Source organism: Panicum virgatum, chromosome 5N (assembly GCF_016808335.1).
Source record: "Panicum virgatum strain AP13 chromosome 5N, P.virgatum_v5, whole genome shotgun sequence".
NCBI classification, from domain to species: domain Eukaryota; kingdom Viridiplantae; phylum Streptophyta; class Magnoliopsida; order Poales; family Poaceae; genus Panicum; species Panicum virgatum.
Genome location: NC_053149.1, coordinates 65,224,139 through 65,241,150, shown reverse-complemented (window position 1 = coordinate 65,241,150; position 17,012 = coordinate 65,224,139). Strand labels below are relative to the sequence as shown.

The 17,012-nt window shown below is 49.4% G+C and overlaps 1 protein-coding gene across 1 annotated transcript; it reads right to left on the bottom strand.

The window, feature by feature from the left end:
* Positions 1 to 130: 130 nt before the first annotated feature.
* On the bottom strand, positions 131 to 14,679 carry LOC120676820 (zinc finger protein STOP1 homolog). The gene is made up of 2 exons (XM_039958141.1): positions 13,178 to 14,679; positions 131 to 523 (listed from the first exon to the last, which is right to left on the bottom strand). Exons 1-2 carry the CDS (start codon positions 14,564 to 14,566, stop codon positions 359 to 361), a joined length of 1,554 nt encoding a protein of 517 aa, XP_039814075.1. The 5' UTR covers positions 14,567 to 14,679; the 3' UTR covers positions 131 to 358.
* Positions 14,680 to 17,012: the final 2,333 nt, after the last annotated feature.

Sequence of the window (17,012 nt, the reverse complement as noted above, 5' to 3'; positions counted from 1 at the left end):
TAACAGAACCAGATAGCAGCTGGGCAGCTTTGCATCTCTGATCTGTCATGGGATTTCACTCAGCTAAACGATAGTCTATTTGTCCTGCTATGACGAATTCCCGGCACTACAAACATGCAGCAAGGCCAGGTAAAACTGAAAGAGTTAACACTTGCATGTATATACAGAAAATTGGGGCTATCTCAGTCTGTACGAAATGCTAGAAGTGCTCATTATTGATGACCACCAAATGAAGTACACTTACGTAAAAAAAAAGAAAGGCATAACCTAAAATGACTCTTGAATATAGCAAGAACCAGACTAGTATCATGCATACACCATACATAAAGGCTGCCAGTGTCATCAATGGTGACCTCCTTCAGTTGTCTCCATTCTGATGTACATAACCGCATCCCGAAGGCAGAAAAGCGAAGGGATCCTCAGAGATGTCGAATCCAGGGCGAGTGAAGTCATCGAGTGCGCCAAAGCAAGGATCAAAGCTCAGCGGCGAGTAATAGCCGCGTGCATCATCAGCCATTTTCATGTCAAGGTTTGAAATGCCATCAGACGAGCTGCAAGGGAAGCACCCCATGCTCCTAGAAATTTCATTCATAGGCTCGCTGTCCTGCTGTTGCTCTGATGCTTCTGATACCTTGACATCATCCATGGGGAGCGCAGGTGTGTGGCCCTGGAAAAGCGCAACATGCCCGAAAAGCTTGTCCTTCCTAGAGAATGTTGTTCCACAAGAACAGAGCCACTTGTCACGACCACAATGCTTCTCATGAGTCTTCAAGTCAGCAATCACAGAAAACTTTTTAGTGTTGCAACGGCTGCAGGTGTAGCTCTTGTCACAATGGCTTCGCTTGTAGTGATTCTTCACACACAAGATTGTCTCGAGAGGTTGGAACTTCTTGTGCTCTTTGTTCCGCTTGCAACCCACAAATGGGCATGAGTACCTTGTAACTGGTGCATGATCTGAACCAGAATCCTTTGTGGGCTTGGCAAGAGCCGCAGCAGTCTTGTACTCGTCTCCATGGCCCCTCATGTGCATCCTTAGGTTAGCATCTCTCTTGAAGCCCTTCCCACAGATCAAGCAGAAATGAGTATGCGGTGCTAAAATCTCCTCCTTTTCCAATTGCAATACTACATAAGAACCAGGGGGGAGATTCTGTCCCTCATGTTCACCATCATCACTCTCTTTTACATCAAGGTCTTCCATCGGAGTCGGTTCAGACCCTTCCCCACCACAAGGATTTGGGCATTTGATCAGATCATCTCTTTCATCTTGGGTAGTATTAAGGCTATTGATCAGTTCCTCATAACCAGAGGCCTTTCCAATGTCAGGAATATCAGTCTTGCTGTCTACACTTGGTCGCTGATTAGCAATCATGCCAAAGCCCATAGGAGAACCAAGAGTATTGCTGAGCTGCCTTACTGCTGGATTGCTGCTAAGTGGGTTCTTCATTGAAGGGAGCAGCGAACCAGCAGTTGTGATAAGCTGGATTACAATGCTAGTGAGATCAGCAGTTATGAGCTGCTGCTTTGCTGCTAGCTCACAGGAACCGCCAGCTACTTGGTTCTCTCGGTTACTCATGGACTGCACAACATCTTTTACCTGCTTGATCTTCTGCTCAAGGAAAGTTAGGTTGCTAACTATAGCTTGCGGATCCCAATCTGTATTCTGTGAAGGATTTGGTTCAAATTGATTGCCAACTTTAGCTTCATTGTCATTAGGAAGATACAAACTGGAGGAGAGAGGCCCAAAGAATGGTGGAATGCCTGGCAAAGATTGGCCAGGTCTTGGAAAATAAAACTGCTCTACTGAATTGGAGCGGACAGTCTGTTGGTCAGGGTCAGCATTCGTTGCCGTACCACTTGCAACCGATGAAGAAGCTTTCATGGCAGTTTCCAAACTTGACATCCCGCCTTCCATTTCGATTCAGCACCACCTGACTTCTGCTTCAGCACTCCCTTCTATCCCAGGAAGTTCAATCATCCGGTGTAGAATTGATCTACCGAGCAAGTATGAACCCTGAACAGAGAGATTCAGAGATTATAGGTTGCAGAAAGATAAATTTGAGTCATACTCATAACCAAAGCTGGAAGGAAGTTTGAATAAAAAAAAAACAAAAGCTGGAAGGAAGCTGTGACTGGTGGCCAGCAGAAACGGCCTTTCTCGTTCAAAAGAAAAACCAGTGCCTATTTCTGTTGACAATCCTACCTCTTGGTATTTCAGATGAAACATACCAGAAATTATTTCAGGATTCAGGAAACAACTGGGAAGTTGAAAGAATAGGTTCACAGTTCACTAGCTAGCTGAGGTTACTAGTCAGATTGTCAGAATCAGACCACTACTTCGCTCATCATGTCCTAGTATTTCACCGAACAAATATTTTTACTGAAGTATATTTTACTGATTGATAGATAACTTCTCGAGATCTTCACTAAAAGACAAGTCAATAATCTAATCTGAACGCATCAAGAGATCTGGCCGCCAAAGGTGAGATTTAGTTTTTCCCAGCCAAGCAAATCCATGAATTCTCTAGTCCAGAATTCAGATGCATGTCGAAACGAAACGAACTGACTGATTTAAGTTTGGGACCGCCAACATTTTTGGCCAATTCATCTTCAGCATGATATTGCACAGGAACGCACGACTAAATCTATCCTGAGCTAACATGGACTCGTTAACACATGTTTGGCCAGTTCATCTTCAGCATGATATTGCACAGTCAACGCAGTCAACCACACAACACTTGGACTCGTTAATACGACACCTGTAAGCTAAAGAAAGGGAGGAACCTGCAGCACTGATGACATGTGAACGAACGAAGCTCCATTGTGCCGTCTGGGAATGCAGCAGATTTCTGATAATCAAACATTCGAGCTCCCGTCTGACCCGGCGGACTACCATGGCATCAGGCTGCTGCTAGCTTGCTGCAGCAGCGTGCCGCGGTCTTGATCTGCTGGAGTTCACACCCTCCGTCTTCGGAGCTCGGACCCTGACAAGGAGGACCAGACGCCTCGAAGGAGCGCCACCGCCGCGACGCGTTCCGGGCATGCTCTCCACTGGTGCCGCGGCCACCTCCACCCACTGGCGGAGCTTGACCTCTAATTTCAGAAGAATAAGGGAGAGCCACCTTTTTGCTCTAATTTCAGAAGAATAAGGGAGAGCCACCTTTTTGCTACAGTAATGAACAGTAGCCGTTTTACTATTCATGCAGAGGAGATTTTCATTGACCACCCTAGCCCCAATGAAGCTCCACCGCCGGGCCGCCGTCACCCCCGGCCCCCTCCTCTACGGTTTAGGGCCGCCGCCGCCGCTGACTCAGGCGAACTCGCATGATCTCCGATGGTGCGACAGGAAGTGACCAAGACCAATCAAACATCAGAACATCCGTTGAACCGGCGGACTGCCTTGGCATCTGCGTGCCGCTGGTCCCACCCTCCGTCTTCGGAGCTACCTACCCTTACAAGGATGACTAGATGCCTTACAGGAACGCCACCGCCGGGACGCATTCCGGGAGTGCTCGTCGCCGGTGCCACGCGGAGTTCAGTGATTGCGGCCTTGCATATCGCGCCAATTCTAGCGCTAGCATCTTCTGATCACCAAAAGCCCAGGCGGCGCGTCCATTGCTTGCGCCACGGGGACAGGCCTCGCTGGAGGCGAGAGCAGATGCAGCACCTCCACGACAATGTCCGATCACGGTCGCGCCACCGCTGGCCACCGTCGCCGGTAAGCTCTAGATGAGCCAATGTGCCATGTGGTACAATACTTAAATTCACCTTTTCCATTTCAAAGCAAAGAGATTCGCTTAATGGTATAGCTGAGATGCAATGACAGTGAGCTTTGCGACTTAACGCATCGGCAACTACATTTGCCTTTCCCGGATGATAATGCACTTCGAGCTCATAATCTTTAATCAACTCAAGCCATCTCCTTTGACGCATGTTCAAATCAGCTTGAGTGAAAAGATATTTGAGGCTCTTGTGATCGGTATAGATATTGCACAATGAACCTAAAAGATAGTGTCGCCAGATCTTCAGAGCATGGACGACAGCTGCTAATTCAAGATCATGAGTGGGATAGTTTTCTTCGTGACGCTTAAGCGATCGAGATGCATAAGCAATCACCCGGTTCTCCTGCATCAGAACACAGCCAAGTCCTGTGCCTGAGGCATCACAGTAGACATCAAAAGGTTTTGTAGTGTCCGGCTGGGCCAAGATTGGAGCAGAAGTGAGAAGTGTCTTCAATTTCTGGAAAGCTTCCTCACATTGAATACTCCAATAGAATTTAACACCCTTTTTCAGAAGTTCAGTCATTGGCTTCGCAATTCTGGAGAATTCTGGAATAAATCGTCGATAATACCCAGCTAAACCCAAGAAACTGCGGATTTCAGGAACTGAAGTGGGAGCTTCCCAATCGAGTACATCTTGTACCTTACTGGGATCCACAGAGATGCCCTCAGCAGATATGACGTGACCGAGGAATGGTACTTCCTTCAGCCAGAAGTCACACTTGCTGAGTTTGGCATAAAGCTGGTGCTCTCTCAGACGCTGAAGTACTATATGAAGATGATGAGCATGCTCTTCCTCATTTTTGGAGTAGATCAAGATGTCATCAATGAAGACCACGACGAACTTGTCTAACTCCGGCATGAATACCGAATTCATGAGGTACATGAAGTAAGCGGGAGCATTGGTTAATCCAAAGGACATCACCAAATACTCGTATAACCCATAACGAGTAGAGAAGGCTGTTTTTGGTATATCCACCGGTCTGATTTTGATTTGATGATAACCAGATCGTAGATCTATTTTTGAGAATACCTTAGCTCCGGCTAGTTGATCAAAAAGAATATCAATACGAGGAAGTGGATATTTGTTTTTGATGGTGACTGCATTCAACGGTCGATAATCCACACATAGCCTCAGTCCGTGATCTTTCTTCTTTACGAACAGAGCCGGGCAACCCCAAGGTGAGGTGCTCGGTCGGATATAGCCTTTATCCAGCAACTCTTGTAACTGGATTTTTAATTCAGCTAACTCACTGGGAGTCATTCTATATGGCCTTCGAGATATGGGCGCTGTGCCAGGCTGTAATTCAATGACAAACTCAATATCCCGATCGGGAGGCATGCCAGGCAAGTCCTCCGGAAACACATCGGGGTATTCACAAACCACCGGAATTATTTCTAGAACTTTCCCCTCCAGATGGTATATGACAGTGGCTGGAATTGCATGCTGGGAAAGATGAATGTCCATAGAACCATACATGGAAGAGTTGAACTTAAGGATACGAGAAGAGGTATTGATGATAACGCCATGCTTCTTCATCCAATTCATTCCAAGTATGATATATATCCCTTGACTTGGAAGGACAATGGGAGTGAGTGGAAAAATTTTCCCACCCAAGGTAAGGGGAACATTTCGAACTACTTGGCCAGCATTTAACCGGGTGCCAGGTGTCTGAATAATGTAGGGTCTCTCTAGGCATGTTACTTGTAAGTGAAGTCGTGCCACACATGCTTCACTGATAAAATTATGAGATGCTCCAGAATCAAATAGCACAGTAACAGGGCAGTGATTAACGGAGAACGTACCCGCCATCACTTGGGTGCCCTCCGGAACTTCCTCCAGAGTGGTGTAGTTCACACGACCAGTCTTGGCAGGTACAACCTTCTTTTTCTGATCCTTCTGGCTGGAACCTTGACTCAGTGCGGGAGTCTTGTAGATATTCTGCCGAGGTGGCAGACGGCAGTCACGCGCAAAGTGCCCCAGGTTACCACAATTGTAACAGGGGTAGTTGTTGGGGCGTGGAGCTTGTAGCATTAGGGGCCTCTGCTGCTGTATCGGAAAACGGGGTGCCCACTGCTGCTGTTGCTGGGGTGGTCTAGCGACCCAACGGCCCTGCTGTGGAGGACGGTTTGAAGCCTGCTGATTCCCTGTCTGAACTAGCTTGTATCTCTGGGGTGCATTGCTGGAGGATCCAGCAGGTGCCTTTCTCTTCTTGTCAGCTTTGTGTGCCAGCGTGGCATCTTCCTGCGTGATGGCCTTATTAACCAGATCAGTAAAGTTGTTGCAAGTAGTGAGAGCCAGTTTGTCCTGGAGCTTTGTACTAAGTCCCCTTCTGAAGCAATCTTGTTTCTTCTCATAAGTGTCCACATGAAAACCACCATACTGGGATAGCTGGTTAAAGGTCTGGGCATATTGGAGCACAGTGTTGGTCCCTTGTTTCAGAGCTAAGAACTCTGCCATCTTTCTCCTCATCAAGCTTGTCGGGATGTGGTGGGCTTTAAAAGCTGCCACAAACTCATCCCAGGTGAGATGTGTACCAGCGGGAAGTAGAGCCTTGTGATTGACCCACCATATTTTCGCAGGTCCCCGCAGCTGTTGCACTGCAAAGGCGGCTTTGTCCATCTCTGTGCAATTGAGGATGCTGAACTTATCCTCAATGGTGCGAATCCAGGCATCAGCCTCAAGGGGATCATCGGCCTTATGGAACAGAGGTGGCTGGGTGGCCAGAAATCCGACATAGTCAGTTTCTGCTGGTGCTAGTGGGGGAGCATGTCGACCTCTGCCGGCATTGACTTGGGCTTGCACCAGTTGCCTTATCAACTCCGTCTGCTCGTTACGGTCAGCGATAAGAGCTGCAACAGCTTGAGCCAAAGAGGGAGGTTGTTGGGGCAGTGCTTCGTGATTCTCATTGTCATGATTATCACCCATCTGCAAAATAATCATTCCCCTGGTTAGCCATTTCGCTATCAGGACTAATTCATGCAATATAAAAAATGTGCATATATAATATGAACACACAGCATGAATCCTTCCCCTCGCGATATGGTTCACCAAGGGAAGATAAACTAACTTGCTTTGGTTGAAAGCACATCAACCCACAAATTTCGTCCAGAGCAGTTCTAACGTATGCAAAACTAAACATCGCTCACAAATTTTCAGTTTTGAAGACGATCAAAACACAACTCAAATCTGAAATTTCACACACTGACAGAAAAGATCATTACGGAAGTAAAATTTACAATAAGCAGCCACGCTGCTTCAGCTGGAACAAGGTTCAGTACAAACCAAGCCGTGCTACGGCAACAAACTAACATGGGAGAAGGGTTCACAAACGACCCTACAACACACCACTACGGGGTCTTACACGACCCGGCTACACACCACACTAGCGAGGGGTTATCCTACATGACTCGAACTACCGAGCCACAAAAGAATTCTCAACCCAAGGTTAGCCTAAAGCTCTATGTTGGTCATCCTACCCAACTATCCTACAGTAAGGCTACACTGCAAGGGGAGAATCAACACTGTCCATCCACGTCCTCACGGAGTCCCAAGTCCCGACTCGACTCCAGACACTCCCTCGATCTCCTCAGGGTCCTCTTCCTCTTCTTCTTCTTCTGGCTCCTCCTCTGCTGCATCAGCCTCCATCTCTGCTGCTGCCTGCACCTGAGCCTGGGCGTCCTCAATCCACTCCTGGGCCTGCTAAAGCTGCCCCTCAAGGTGCCGTACCATCTGAGTCCTGTTCTCTAACTCCTCCTGCAACTCCTGAATCCTGATCTTCCTTGCTCTAGACTTGGCCTTCAGGGTCTTGATCTTGTCCTGGGTACTAATCATGTGCTGCTCATGGAGGTGAGCCTCTCGAGCCTTGCTCCTGCATATCGCATTCTCCTCACGAAGCTGCTCATACATATTGCTCAAAGCTGAGGAGTAGCTGAACGAGAGTGCTGTCCTGACGCTATAGTCGGGCATCATGATGTTCAGGTTGCGGTTCACCCAATCTGTATAGGCCTGAGTAGTCTCATCCCTCAAAGGAAACACACTGTAAGGAGTATCTATCACCTCTGCATTATGCTTCTCTGAGAACTCCTCAATAGCCTTCCTAGCTGCAATCTCCCAGGAGTCTGCCAGCTTCCTACCATAGACAGTGAGCTGCCACGAGTCCCAATCCAAGCGAGCGGGGCAAGCAGGAATCTTCACGATCATCTGACAGCGCTCGGTGCCCAGCAAGCTAGACTCGTGTCCGGAGTACTGTGGGGGCTCAGTGTAGTCAAACGCCCTGAGCATCTGCCACAGCAGACGAGGAAAGTGGCCGGTGTGGAGGGCATTGGAGTGCGCCCAACCCTCAGCGTCCACGATCACGTGCGTGAAGCTAGCCATCTGTAAGAACACATAGCACTAACGTAAGTCACAGTTTTCAAAAGAAACAGGTTTAAACTTGGTAACGCAACACAAATAAATTTTTAAGAACACATAGTGAAAACATGGTGATCCAAATAAATTTTTGTGAAGCGCAACCGAAGGTAACAAAACAAACACACAACTCAGGATTGCAAGATGCATGCCACGTTCTAGCGTTTCTCACCCAAACAAGTACCAAAATATGGTATACGAGAACAATCGGTGGCACAATTACATCCTCTCCCTATATATAGACTAGTCGTTCCTACGATCAAGGATTTTATAACGCGCTTACGGAGTTAGTTTCCTGCAGAAGAACACAGAGACAGATATAAATATCCATTTCTGGACCCTTCGTGCCAGCACACACGAACGGCCCCCATGTGTCCTACGCCACACGGGTAACGCATATGCAGTTTCCCACATATTCACACATACATTACCATCCACTATAGAGATGGCACCCAGACGTTCGACGCTGAATGGGCAGCGCTGCATATGTCATAACAACGTATTCACTTCCCGTACACTCGCCTTACGGGACATCCAAGGGTAGACGTGTCCCAAGGGTCACGGTCATGGCCAACCGCATGACAGGTTTACATCTCGTAACATTGCCTTACAAAATGGCCGTGATCACAATCACACGGCATGAAATCCGCACTCCATATCAGGCGGCAGATAGCGACAGGCTCATTTGAATTGAGCCTTATCACCTCCTCGTATGCTCAACATACGGGACCCGCGCACGTATGAAACACGTGGGCTATTCTAAGGACTACCAGAATGCTTACCTTGCTTACCTCAACGTAGGTGCGTCGTTACAGAAGTAAGGTTTAACAAAAAGTAAAAGCTGGAAGTGCTGGAATAAAATAGATACTTAGTTGCCACCTAACTTATATAACATAATTAGGGCATACGAACTATCTATTCCATTCCTTAGCGCATCTAGCGTCAACTTTTCGAAAACCCGAAATCGTTGCAAGGTAATCACCCCAGTGCAATTTAGAGCTCTGATGCCAGCTGTAGCAGCACCGTCCAAATTAAACCGGCTTAAATGCACTAACCTTCATCTTAATACTTAATCCAGTTACTGTGCACTTAAAACGGTGTAACCTGACAGGCTGTCGGGTAAAATCCCGATTAAACTACTGTACTCCAGGATCACAATTGCACTTAGACCCGTACGAAGACGAGCACAGGTGTTACCCGCATACAAAAATCTTCAAATTAACTTACAACACAGGTTTTACATAAAAGTCTTAAATACAACCACAGAGTTCAAACGCACAGCGGAAGTTTAAAACTGAGTTCGAAATACAATACGATAGCTACGACGACGATAAAAGGTGAGCTCCACATCCTGCCCACCGATGTGACGCCAACCTGCCCAATCTTCACGGGGAAGACGGGGCCCACTCGACGGTCCAACCTGGAGGAAGCGGCTGTCCAATCCAGGACGCACAGATCTCCTCGAAGTCCGCAGGGACACAACCTGCTCAGAAGGGTTACAACAACAACCCTGAGTATACTAATACTCAACAAGGCTTACCCGACTCTGGGTATACTTAGCCCATTACCTAGACATGCAAAGCTTTTTGGCTCTGGAGTTCTTTTGCTGAAAAGCTGCTAGAAGTGAATCCTTACTTTCAATATTTTAGCTCCATTTAGTATACCAAGTATTACTAAGTTCGCCTATTCATCTAAAACACACATGGTGGAACAGATTATCTTTTAGTAACTCCAAACCAGTCTTTTCCATTCCGTTTTCATTCCACTTTCTTACTACGATGTGACAAAGAGATAAAGGCTCTCATAACCGCGAGTCACGGCGAATCGATCCGATTTAACCTTGCAAGGTGGACCTAACTCACACGACACATGTAAGCCCCGTTGGGCCACGCGCATCAACTGTTTCCACATTACCACGGCATCTGAACTACGCCTGCTAAAACCCAGGTGATGGGCCCCTCGCAGTGAACTCCCGGAGAACCCGGAGGCGGCATCCTATCCAACACCCGCCAACTCCCACGCCCAGCGTAGCATGGCGGAATTCAAATCACCGCTGTAAGGTGGTACACAGCTTACCGGTTTCGACTACCTCCTACTTCCGGTATGTGGTTAGTACTGTTCAATCCTCGATCAGCACTGCCAACAACGGAACGGTCCTCAATCGACACAGGCGGAGCTTACTTTCCATCCATTCCATACCAATACCAACTCATTTCCGCCCGGTCTCCATTTCTCTTTACTCAACAATTCATTTCAAGCCAAAGCTAAGGGATCAAGATCCTAAACTCGCGAGTGACAGCAATCACTCGACTTCTACCGAAAACCTATTTAGCAAAGCATTTCTATCGACACCTGCTTACTAGTATAGGCCCACGGTACCTAGGGAAACATGCATACTATGGTTCCATTCAACTCCTAGAACATAAATGCACAATACTTAAATAAACATTGAATAATTTAAATTATGATTATGCTCCGGGGCTTGCCTTGCAAGTCAGCGGGGTTAACTAGGCCTCCGGGGGCGTGCTCAACGGCGACCTGCTGCTGCTCCTCTGCTCGTGGCTCCTGGACCGGCTCAACGATCAGCTCGTGGACAGCTTCGTTCGTAGCGTCTACACGAATAGAATATGACATGCACAATTAGAACACAGTGCAATGCATGAGCACATAATGCGATGAAACGATTAACTCAAATTAGCCTGAAGTGTTTCCTTTCAAAAACAACTACTGACTTTGCTTAGAGCAGCAAGGATTAAAACCGGAGTTTATTTTGTTAAGGTACACATGCATGAAACAAATTAACTACCATACTAAAATAAGGAAAAGAGCATAGCTAGGGCAACTATAAGCAAAACCCTAACTTGCCTACAAGCTCTAGCTCAAGAATTTACCAGCTTAACTTGAAAGCAGTAAGCATGCCACCCAATTTTTTCTAACGTTTAAAGATATAGAAACACATTTCCTTTAGCCCTAGAAAAGGAAAACAAACACTAACAGGTAGACAACCAAGCACATAGGCTAAGCATCTGAAAATTTTATAGCGGATTACACATGCAAGTATAAGGCCACTGCAAATTTTTCATAATTTTTAGAGTTATAGAACAAGTGGTACAAAATAGACTAGGTTAAACACAATTTGAATTTTCACCAGAGCAAAAGTGACAAAATGCATGATTAAGTATTTTTCTTCTGAAGATCATGATTTTAGAAACCTAACAAAATTGGTTTGGCATTTTTCTCATTTTTCTGTGATTTTCTACGCAATTATAAACTTTCAGCCGAAAATAAGAAAAAGGGAAAACATAAAAGGGGGCTGACAGCCGGGCTCACTTGCCAGTGGCCCAGCCCGCCCCCTTCCTCTGCTTCGCACCCGCACGCGCGGGGCGCGGCCGGGTAGCTCGCGGCGGCGCTCCCCGCCGGCGGGGCTGACCGGCGGCGGCGCGGCGGGTCTGCAGGCGAGGCCCAGGGCGGCCGGGGGTGCGGAGTGGCGGCTGCTCGCGGGGAAGCGCAGGGCCAAGGGCGGCGGCGGCTCGCGGCGGCACCAGGCCGCGGCGGCGGCGGCGCGGGGTGTTCCGGCGGCTGCGAAGCTCGGCGGAGGCGGGAGCGGCCGGCGCGAGCACCAGGGGGTCCGGGCGGCCCTAGGGCGCGCGGAGGTGGCACCCAGGGAGGAGCAGAGGGGGCTGGCGGCGTGCGCAGGCGGCGGCCGGCGTGTTCGCGGCGGCGCGGCGGCGCTGCGGCGGCGGTGGCCGCGGATTTGGGCGGGGATAAAGCCGGGGAGTGAGATAGGGTTGCGGCCGAGCTCACCGTGGATCGATTTTGCGCGGAGGAAGGCCGGGAGGGGTCGTCGTCGTGAGGGGCGAAGCTCGGAGCGGAGCTTGACGGAGGTCGACCATGGCGGCCGCGGTCTGGAGCTCGGTGCTAGGCCGATTCGGCCGGGAAACAACTCAATCAGGCACGGGATGAGGCGGAGGAGGTGGAGGGCAAGGTGAAACGGGGTTCGGGAGGATCGGGGCGCGAGGAACGACGGCCGGGCGATGAACGACGGCCGGCGCTGCGCGTGACGAGCTAGGGTTCGCTCAGTCCGCTCGCTGCGCGAGGAAGGGGAACGGGATGGATTGCACTGGAAGCCTCTCGACCTAGCGAGGAGAAGAGCGGCGCTCGGACGACGAGGATCGCCGGGATGAACGACGCGTGGAGTCGCTCGCCGGCGTTCAGTCGCCGGTATGGGCGCGGGCGTGCACAGTGCCGAGCACTGCAGTTCCTCTGCTCACTCGTTGACGATTTCTAACTCGATTTTTGACCAAACAAAACTCCAAATTTCATATAACAACTTGAAATTTGGCCAAAATAAAAGTTGTAGAGGATTAAAAGATCTACAACTTTCGTTTTGGGCGGAAGTTGATTTGGAGCTCGGAACAAGGACAAAAACGAGATCGAACACTGCTAACTAGATGTTTGCTAAGCGAACGCGATTAGCGTTAACGACGAATTTGAGTCCACGATTAGCGAGTTAACTCGTGATTAGCGAGACGATTAACACAGGGGTGTTACAATAACCTAAAATGACTCTTGAATATAGCAAGAACCAGACTAGTATCATGCATACACCATACATAAAGGCTGCCAGTGTCATCAATGGTGACCTCCTTCAGTTGTCTCCATTCTGATGTACATAACCGCATCCCGAAGGCAGAAAAGCGAAGGGATCCTCAGAGATGTCGAATCCAGGGCGAGTGAAGTCATCGAGTGCGCCAAAGCAAGGATCAAAGCTCAGCGGCGAGTAATAGCCGCGTGCATCATCGGCCATTTTCAGCGGCGGATCCAGCAGGGGGGCTAGGGGGGCTCCAGCCCCCCCTAAGCTCCCCTAATTACATGTAAAACACTGTAGCAAAAGCATCAAATCACCATTAAATTTTCACACAAATCAACATCTCCATTGTTTCAGCCCCCCCTTGCCTCTCATCATGCATCCGCCACTGGCCATTTTCATGTCAAGGTTTGAAATGCCATCAGACGAGCTGCAAGGGAAGCACCCCATGCTCCTAGAAATTTCATTCATAGGCTCGCTGTCCTGCTGTTGCTCTGATGCTTCTGATACCTTGACATCATCCATGGGGAGCGCAGGTGTGTGGCCCTGGAAAAGCGCAACATGCCCGAAAAGCTTGTCCTTCCTAGAGAATGTTGTTCCACAAGAACAGAGCCACTTGTCACGACCACAATGCTTCTCATGAGTCTTCAAGTCAGCAATCACAGAAAACTTTTTAGTGTTGCAACGGCTGCAGGTGTAGCTCTTGTCACAATGGCTTCGCTTGTAGTGATTCTTCACACACAAGATTGTCTCGAGAGGTTGGAACTTCTTGTGCTCTTTGTTCCGCTTGCAACCCACAAATGGGCATGAGTACCTTGTAACTGGTGCATGATCTGAACCAGAATCCTTTGTGGGCTTGGCAAGAGCCGCAGCAGTCTTGTACTCGTCTCCATGGCCCCTCATGTGCATCCTTAGGTTAGCATCTCTCTTGAAGCCCTTCCCACAGATCAAGCAGAAATGAGTATGCGGTGCTAAAATCTCCTCCTTTTCCAATTGCAATACTACATAAGAACCAGGGGGGAGATTCTCTCCCTCATGTTCACCATCATCACTCTCTTTTACATCAAGGTCTTCCATCGGAGTCGGTTCAGACCCTTCCCCACCACAAGGATTTGGGCATTTGATCAGATCATCTCTTTCATCTTGGGTAGTATTAAGGCTATTGATCAGTTCCTCATAACCAGAGGCCTTTCCAATGTCAGGAATATCAGTCTTGCTGTCTACACTTGGTCGCTGATTAGCAATCATGCCAAAGCCCATAGGAGAACCAAGAGTATTGCTGAGCTGCCTTACTGCTGGATTGCTGCTAAGTGGGTTCTTCATTGAAGGGAGCAGCGAACCAGCAGTTGTGATAAGCTGGATTACAATGCTAGTGAGATCAGCAGTTATGAGCTGCTGCTTTGCTGCTAGCTCACAGGAACCGCCAGCTACTTGGTTCTCTCGGTTACTCATGGACTGCACAACATCTTTTACCTGCTTGATCTTCTGCTCAAGGAAAGTTAGGTTGCTAACTATAGCTTGCGGATCCCAATCTGTATTCTGTGAAGGATTTGGTTCAAATTGATTGCCAACTTTAGCTTCATTGTCATTAGGAAGATACAAACTGGAGGAGAGAGGCCCAAAGAATGGTGGAATGCCTGGCAAAGATTGGCCAGGTCTTGGAAAATAAAACTGCTCTACTGAATTGGAGCGGACAGTCTGTTGGTCAGGGTCAGCATTCGTTGCCGTACCACTTGCAACCGATGAAGAAGCTTTCATGGCAGTTTCCAAACTTGACATCCCGCCTTCCATTTCGATTCAGCACCACCTGACTTCTGCTTCAGCACTCCCTTCTATCCCAGGAAGTTCAATCATCCGGTGTAGAATTGATCTACCGAGCAAGTATGAACCCTGAACAGAGAGATTCAGAGATTATAGGTTGCAGAAAGATAAATTTGAGTCATACTCATAACCAAAGCTGGAAGGAAGTTTGAATAAAAAAAAACAAAAGCTGGAAGGAAGCTGTGACTGGTGGCCAGCAGAAACGGCCTTTCTCGTTCAAAAGAAAAACCAGTGCCTATTTCTGTTGACAATCCTACCTCTTGGTATTTCAGATGAAACATACCAGAAATTATTTCAGGATTCAGGAAACAACTGGGAAGTTGAAAGAATAGGTTCACAGTTCACTAGCTAGCTGAGGTTACTAGTCAGATTGTCAGAATCAGACCACTACTTCGCTCATCATGTCCTAGTATTTCACCGAACAAATATTTTTACTGAAGTATATTTTACTGATTGATAGATAACTTCTCGAGATCTTCACTAAAAGACAAGTCAATAATCTAATCTGAACGCATCAAGAGATCTGGCCGCCAAAGGTGAGATTTAGTTTTTCCCAGCCAAGCAAATCCATGAATTCTCTAGTCCAGAATTCAGATGCATGTCGAAACGAAACGAACTGACTGATTTAAGTTTGGGACCGCCAACATTTTTGGCCAATTCATCTTCAGCATGATATTGCACAGGAACGCACGACTAAATCTATCCTGAGCTAACATGGACTCGTTAACACATGTTTGGCCAGTTCATCTTCAGCATGATATTGCACAGTCAACGCAGTCAACCACACAACACTTGGACTCGTTAATATGACACCTGTAAGCTAAAGAAAGGGAGGAACCTGCAGCACTGATGACATGTGAACGAACGAAGCTCCATTGTGCCGTCAGGGAATGCAGCAGATTTCTGATAATCAAACATTCGAGCTCCCGTCTGACCCGGCGGACTACCATGGCATCAGGCTGCTGCTAGCTTGCTGCAGCAGCGTGCCGCGGTCTTGATCTGCTGGAGTTCACACCCTCCGTCTTCGGAGCTCGGACCCTGACAAGGAGGACCAGACGCCTCGAAGGAGCGCCACCGCCGCGACGCGTTCCGGGCATGCTCTCCACTAGTGCCGCGGCCACCTCCACCCACTGGCGGAGCTTGACCTCTAATTTCAGAAGAATAAGGGAGAGCCACCTTTTTGCTACAGTAATGAACAGTAGCCGTTTTACTATTCATGCAGAGGAGATTTTCATTGACCAGGGGCCATGGCCCCCCTAGCCCCAATGAAGCTCCACCGCCGGGCCGCCGTCACCCCCGGCCCCCTCCTCTACGGTTTAGGGCCGCCGCCGCCGCTGACTCAGGCGAACTCGCATGATCTCCGATGGTGCGACAGGAAGTGACCAAGACCAATCAAACATCAGAACATCCGTTGAACCGGCGGACTGCCTTGGCATCTGCGTGCCGCTGGTCCCACCCTCCGTCTTCGGAGCTACCTACCCTTACAAGGATGACTAGATGCCTTACAGGAACGCCACCGCCGGGACGCATTCCGGGAGTGCTCGTCGCCGGTGCCACGCGGAGTTCAGTGATTGCGGCCTTGCATATCGCGCCAATTCTAGCGCTAGCATCTTCTGATCACCAAAAGCCCAGGCGGCGCGTCCATTGCTTGCGCCACGGGGACAGGCCTCGCTGGAGGCGAGAGCAGATGCAGCACCTCCACGACAATGTCCGATCACGGTCGCGCCACCGCTGGCCACCGTCGCCGGTAATGTGAGCAAGTCGCTACTTCTCGTGAGCCACCAGTCCACCGCAGGTCCGCGGCCACCGGCTGCGCGCGCGATGGACGAGGACGACGCTCTTGAGGGTTGAGGGTTGTGATGCTCCCAATTTGGACCGCAGAAAACGAATCTGACGGGCTGAAGGCATCCAGGGGGTGAACGCTATTTCAAACCCCGTCCACCCTTGGGGTCCTGCAGCGCGCCGGACGGCCGGAGTGGCGCCGAGTTCAGCCCGTCCTCGGCTTCCACCACCCTTCCTCGTAGGCACCTAGGACCTGAAGCGCCGCCTCCGGGACGCGTTCTGGGCACGATCTTCGCTAGTGCCGCACCAAGTCCGGCCGGTGACTGCACCCATGCCTCCGCGCCAATTCCAGCGCCAGCAGCTTCTGATCACCACCAGTACCACTGCGAGCGGCACGGCGGGGACACGCCTCGCCGGAAGCCAGAGCAGCAGATGCAACTCCTTCACGAACACATCTGTTCGTGCTCGCGCCACCGCTGGCCACTGGTCGCCGGCAAAGCGAGCAAGTCGCTGCTTCTCTTGAGCCACCGGACTAATAGCTGCAGCGCGCGACAGGCGAGGACGATGGTCTTGAGTCTTGTGGGTCGAGTTGGTCCCAATCTGAACCGCACAGAACGGATCCGACGGCCTGTAG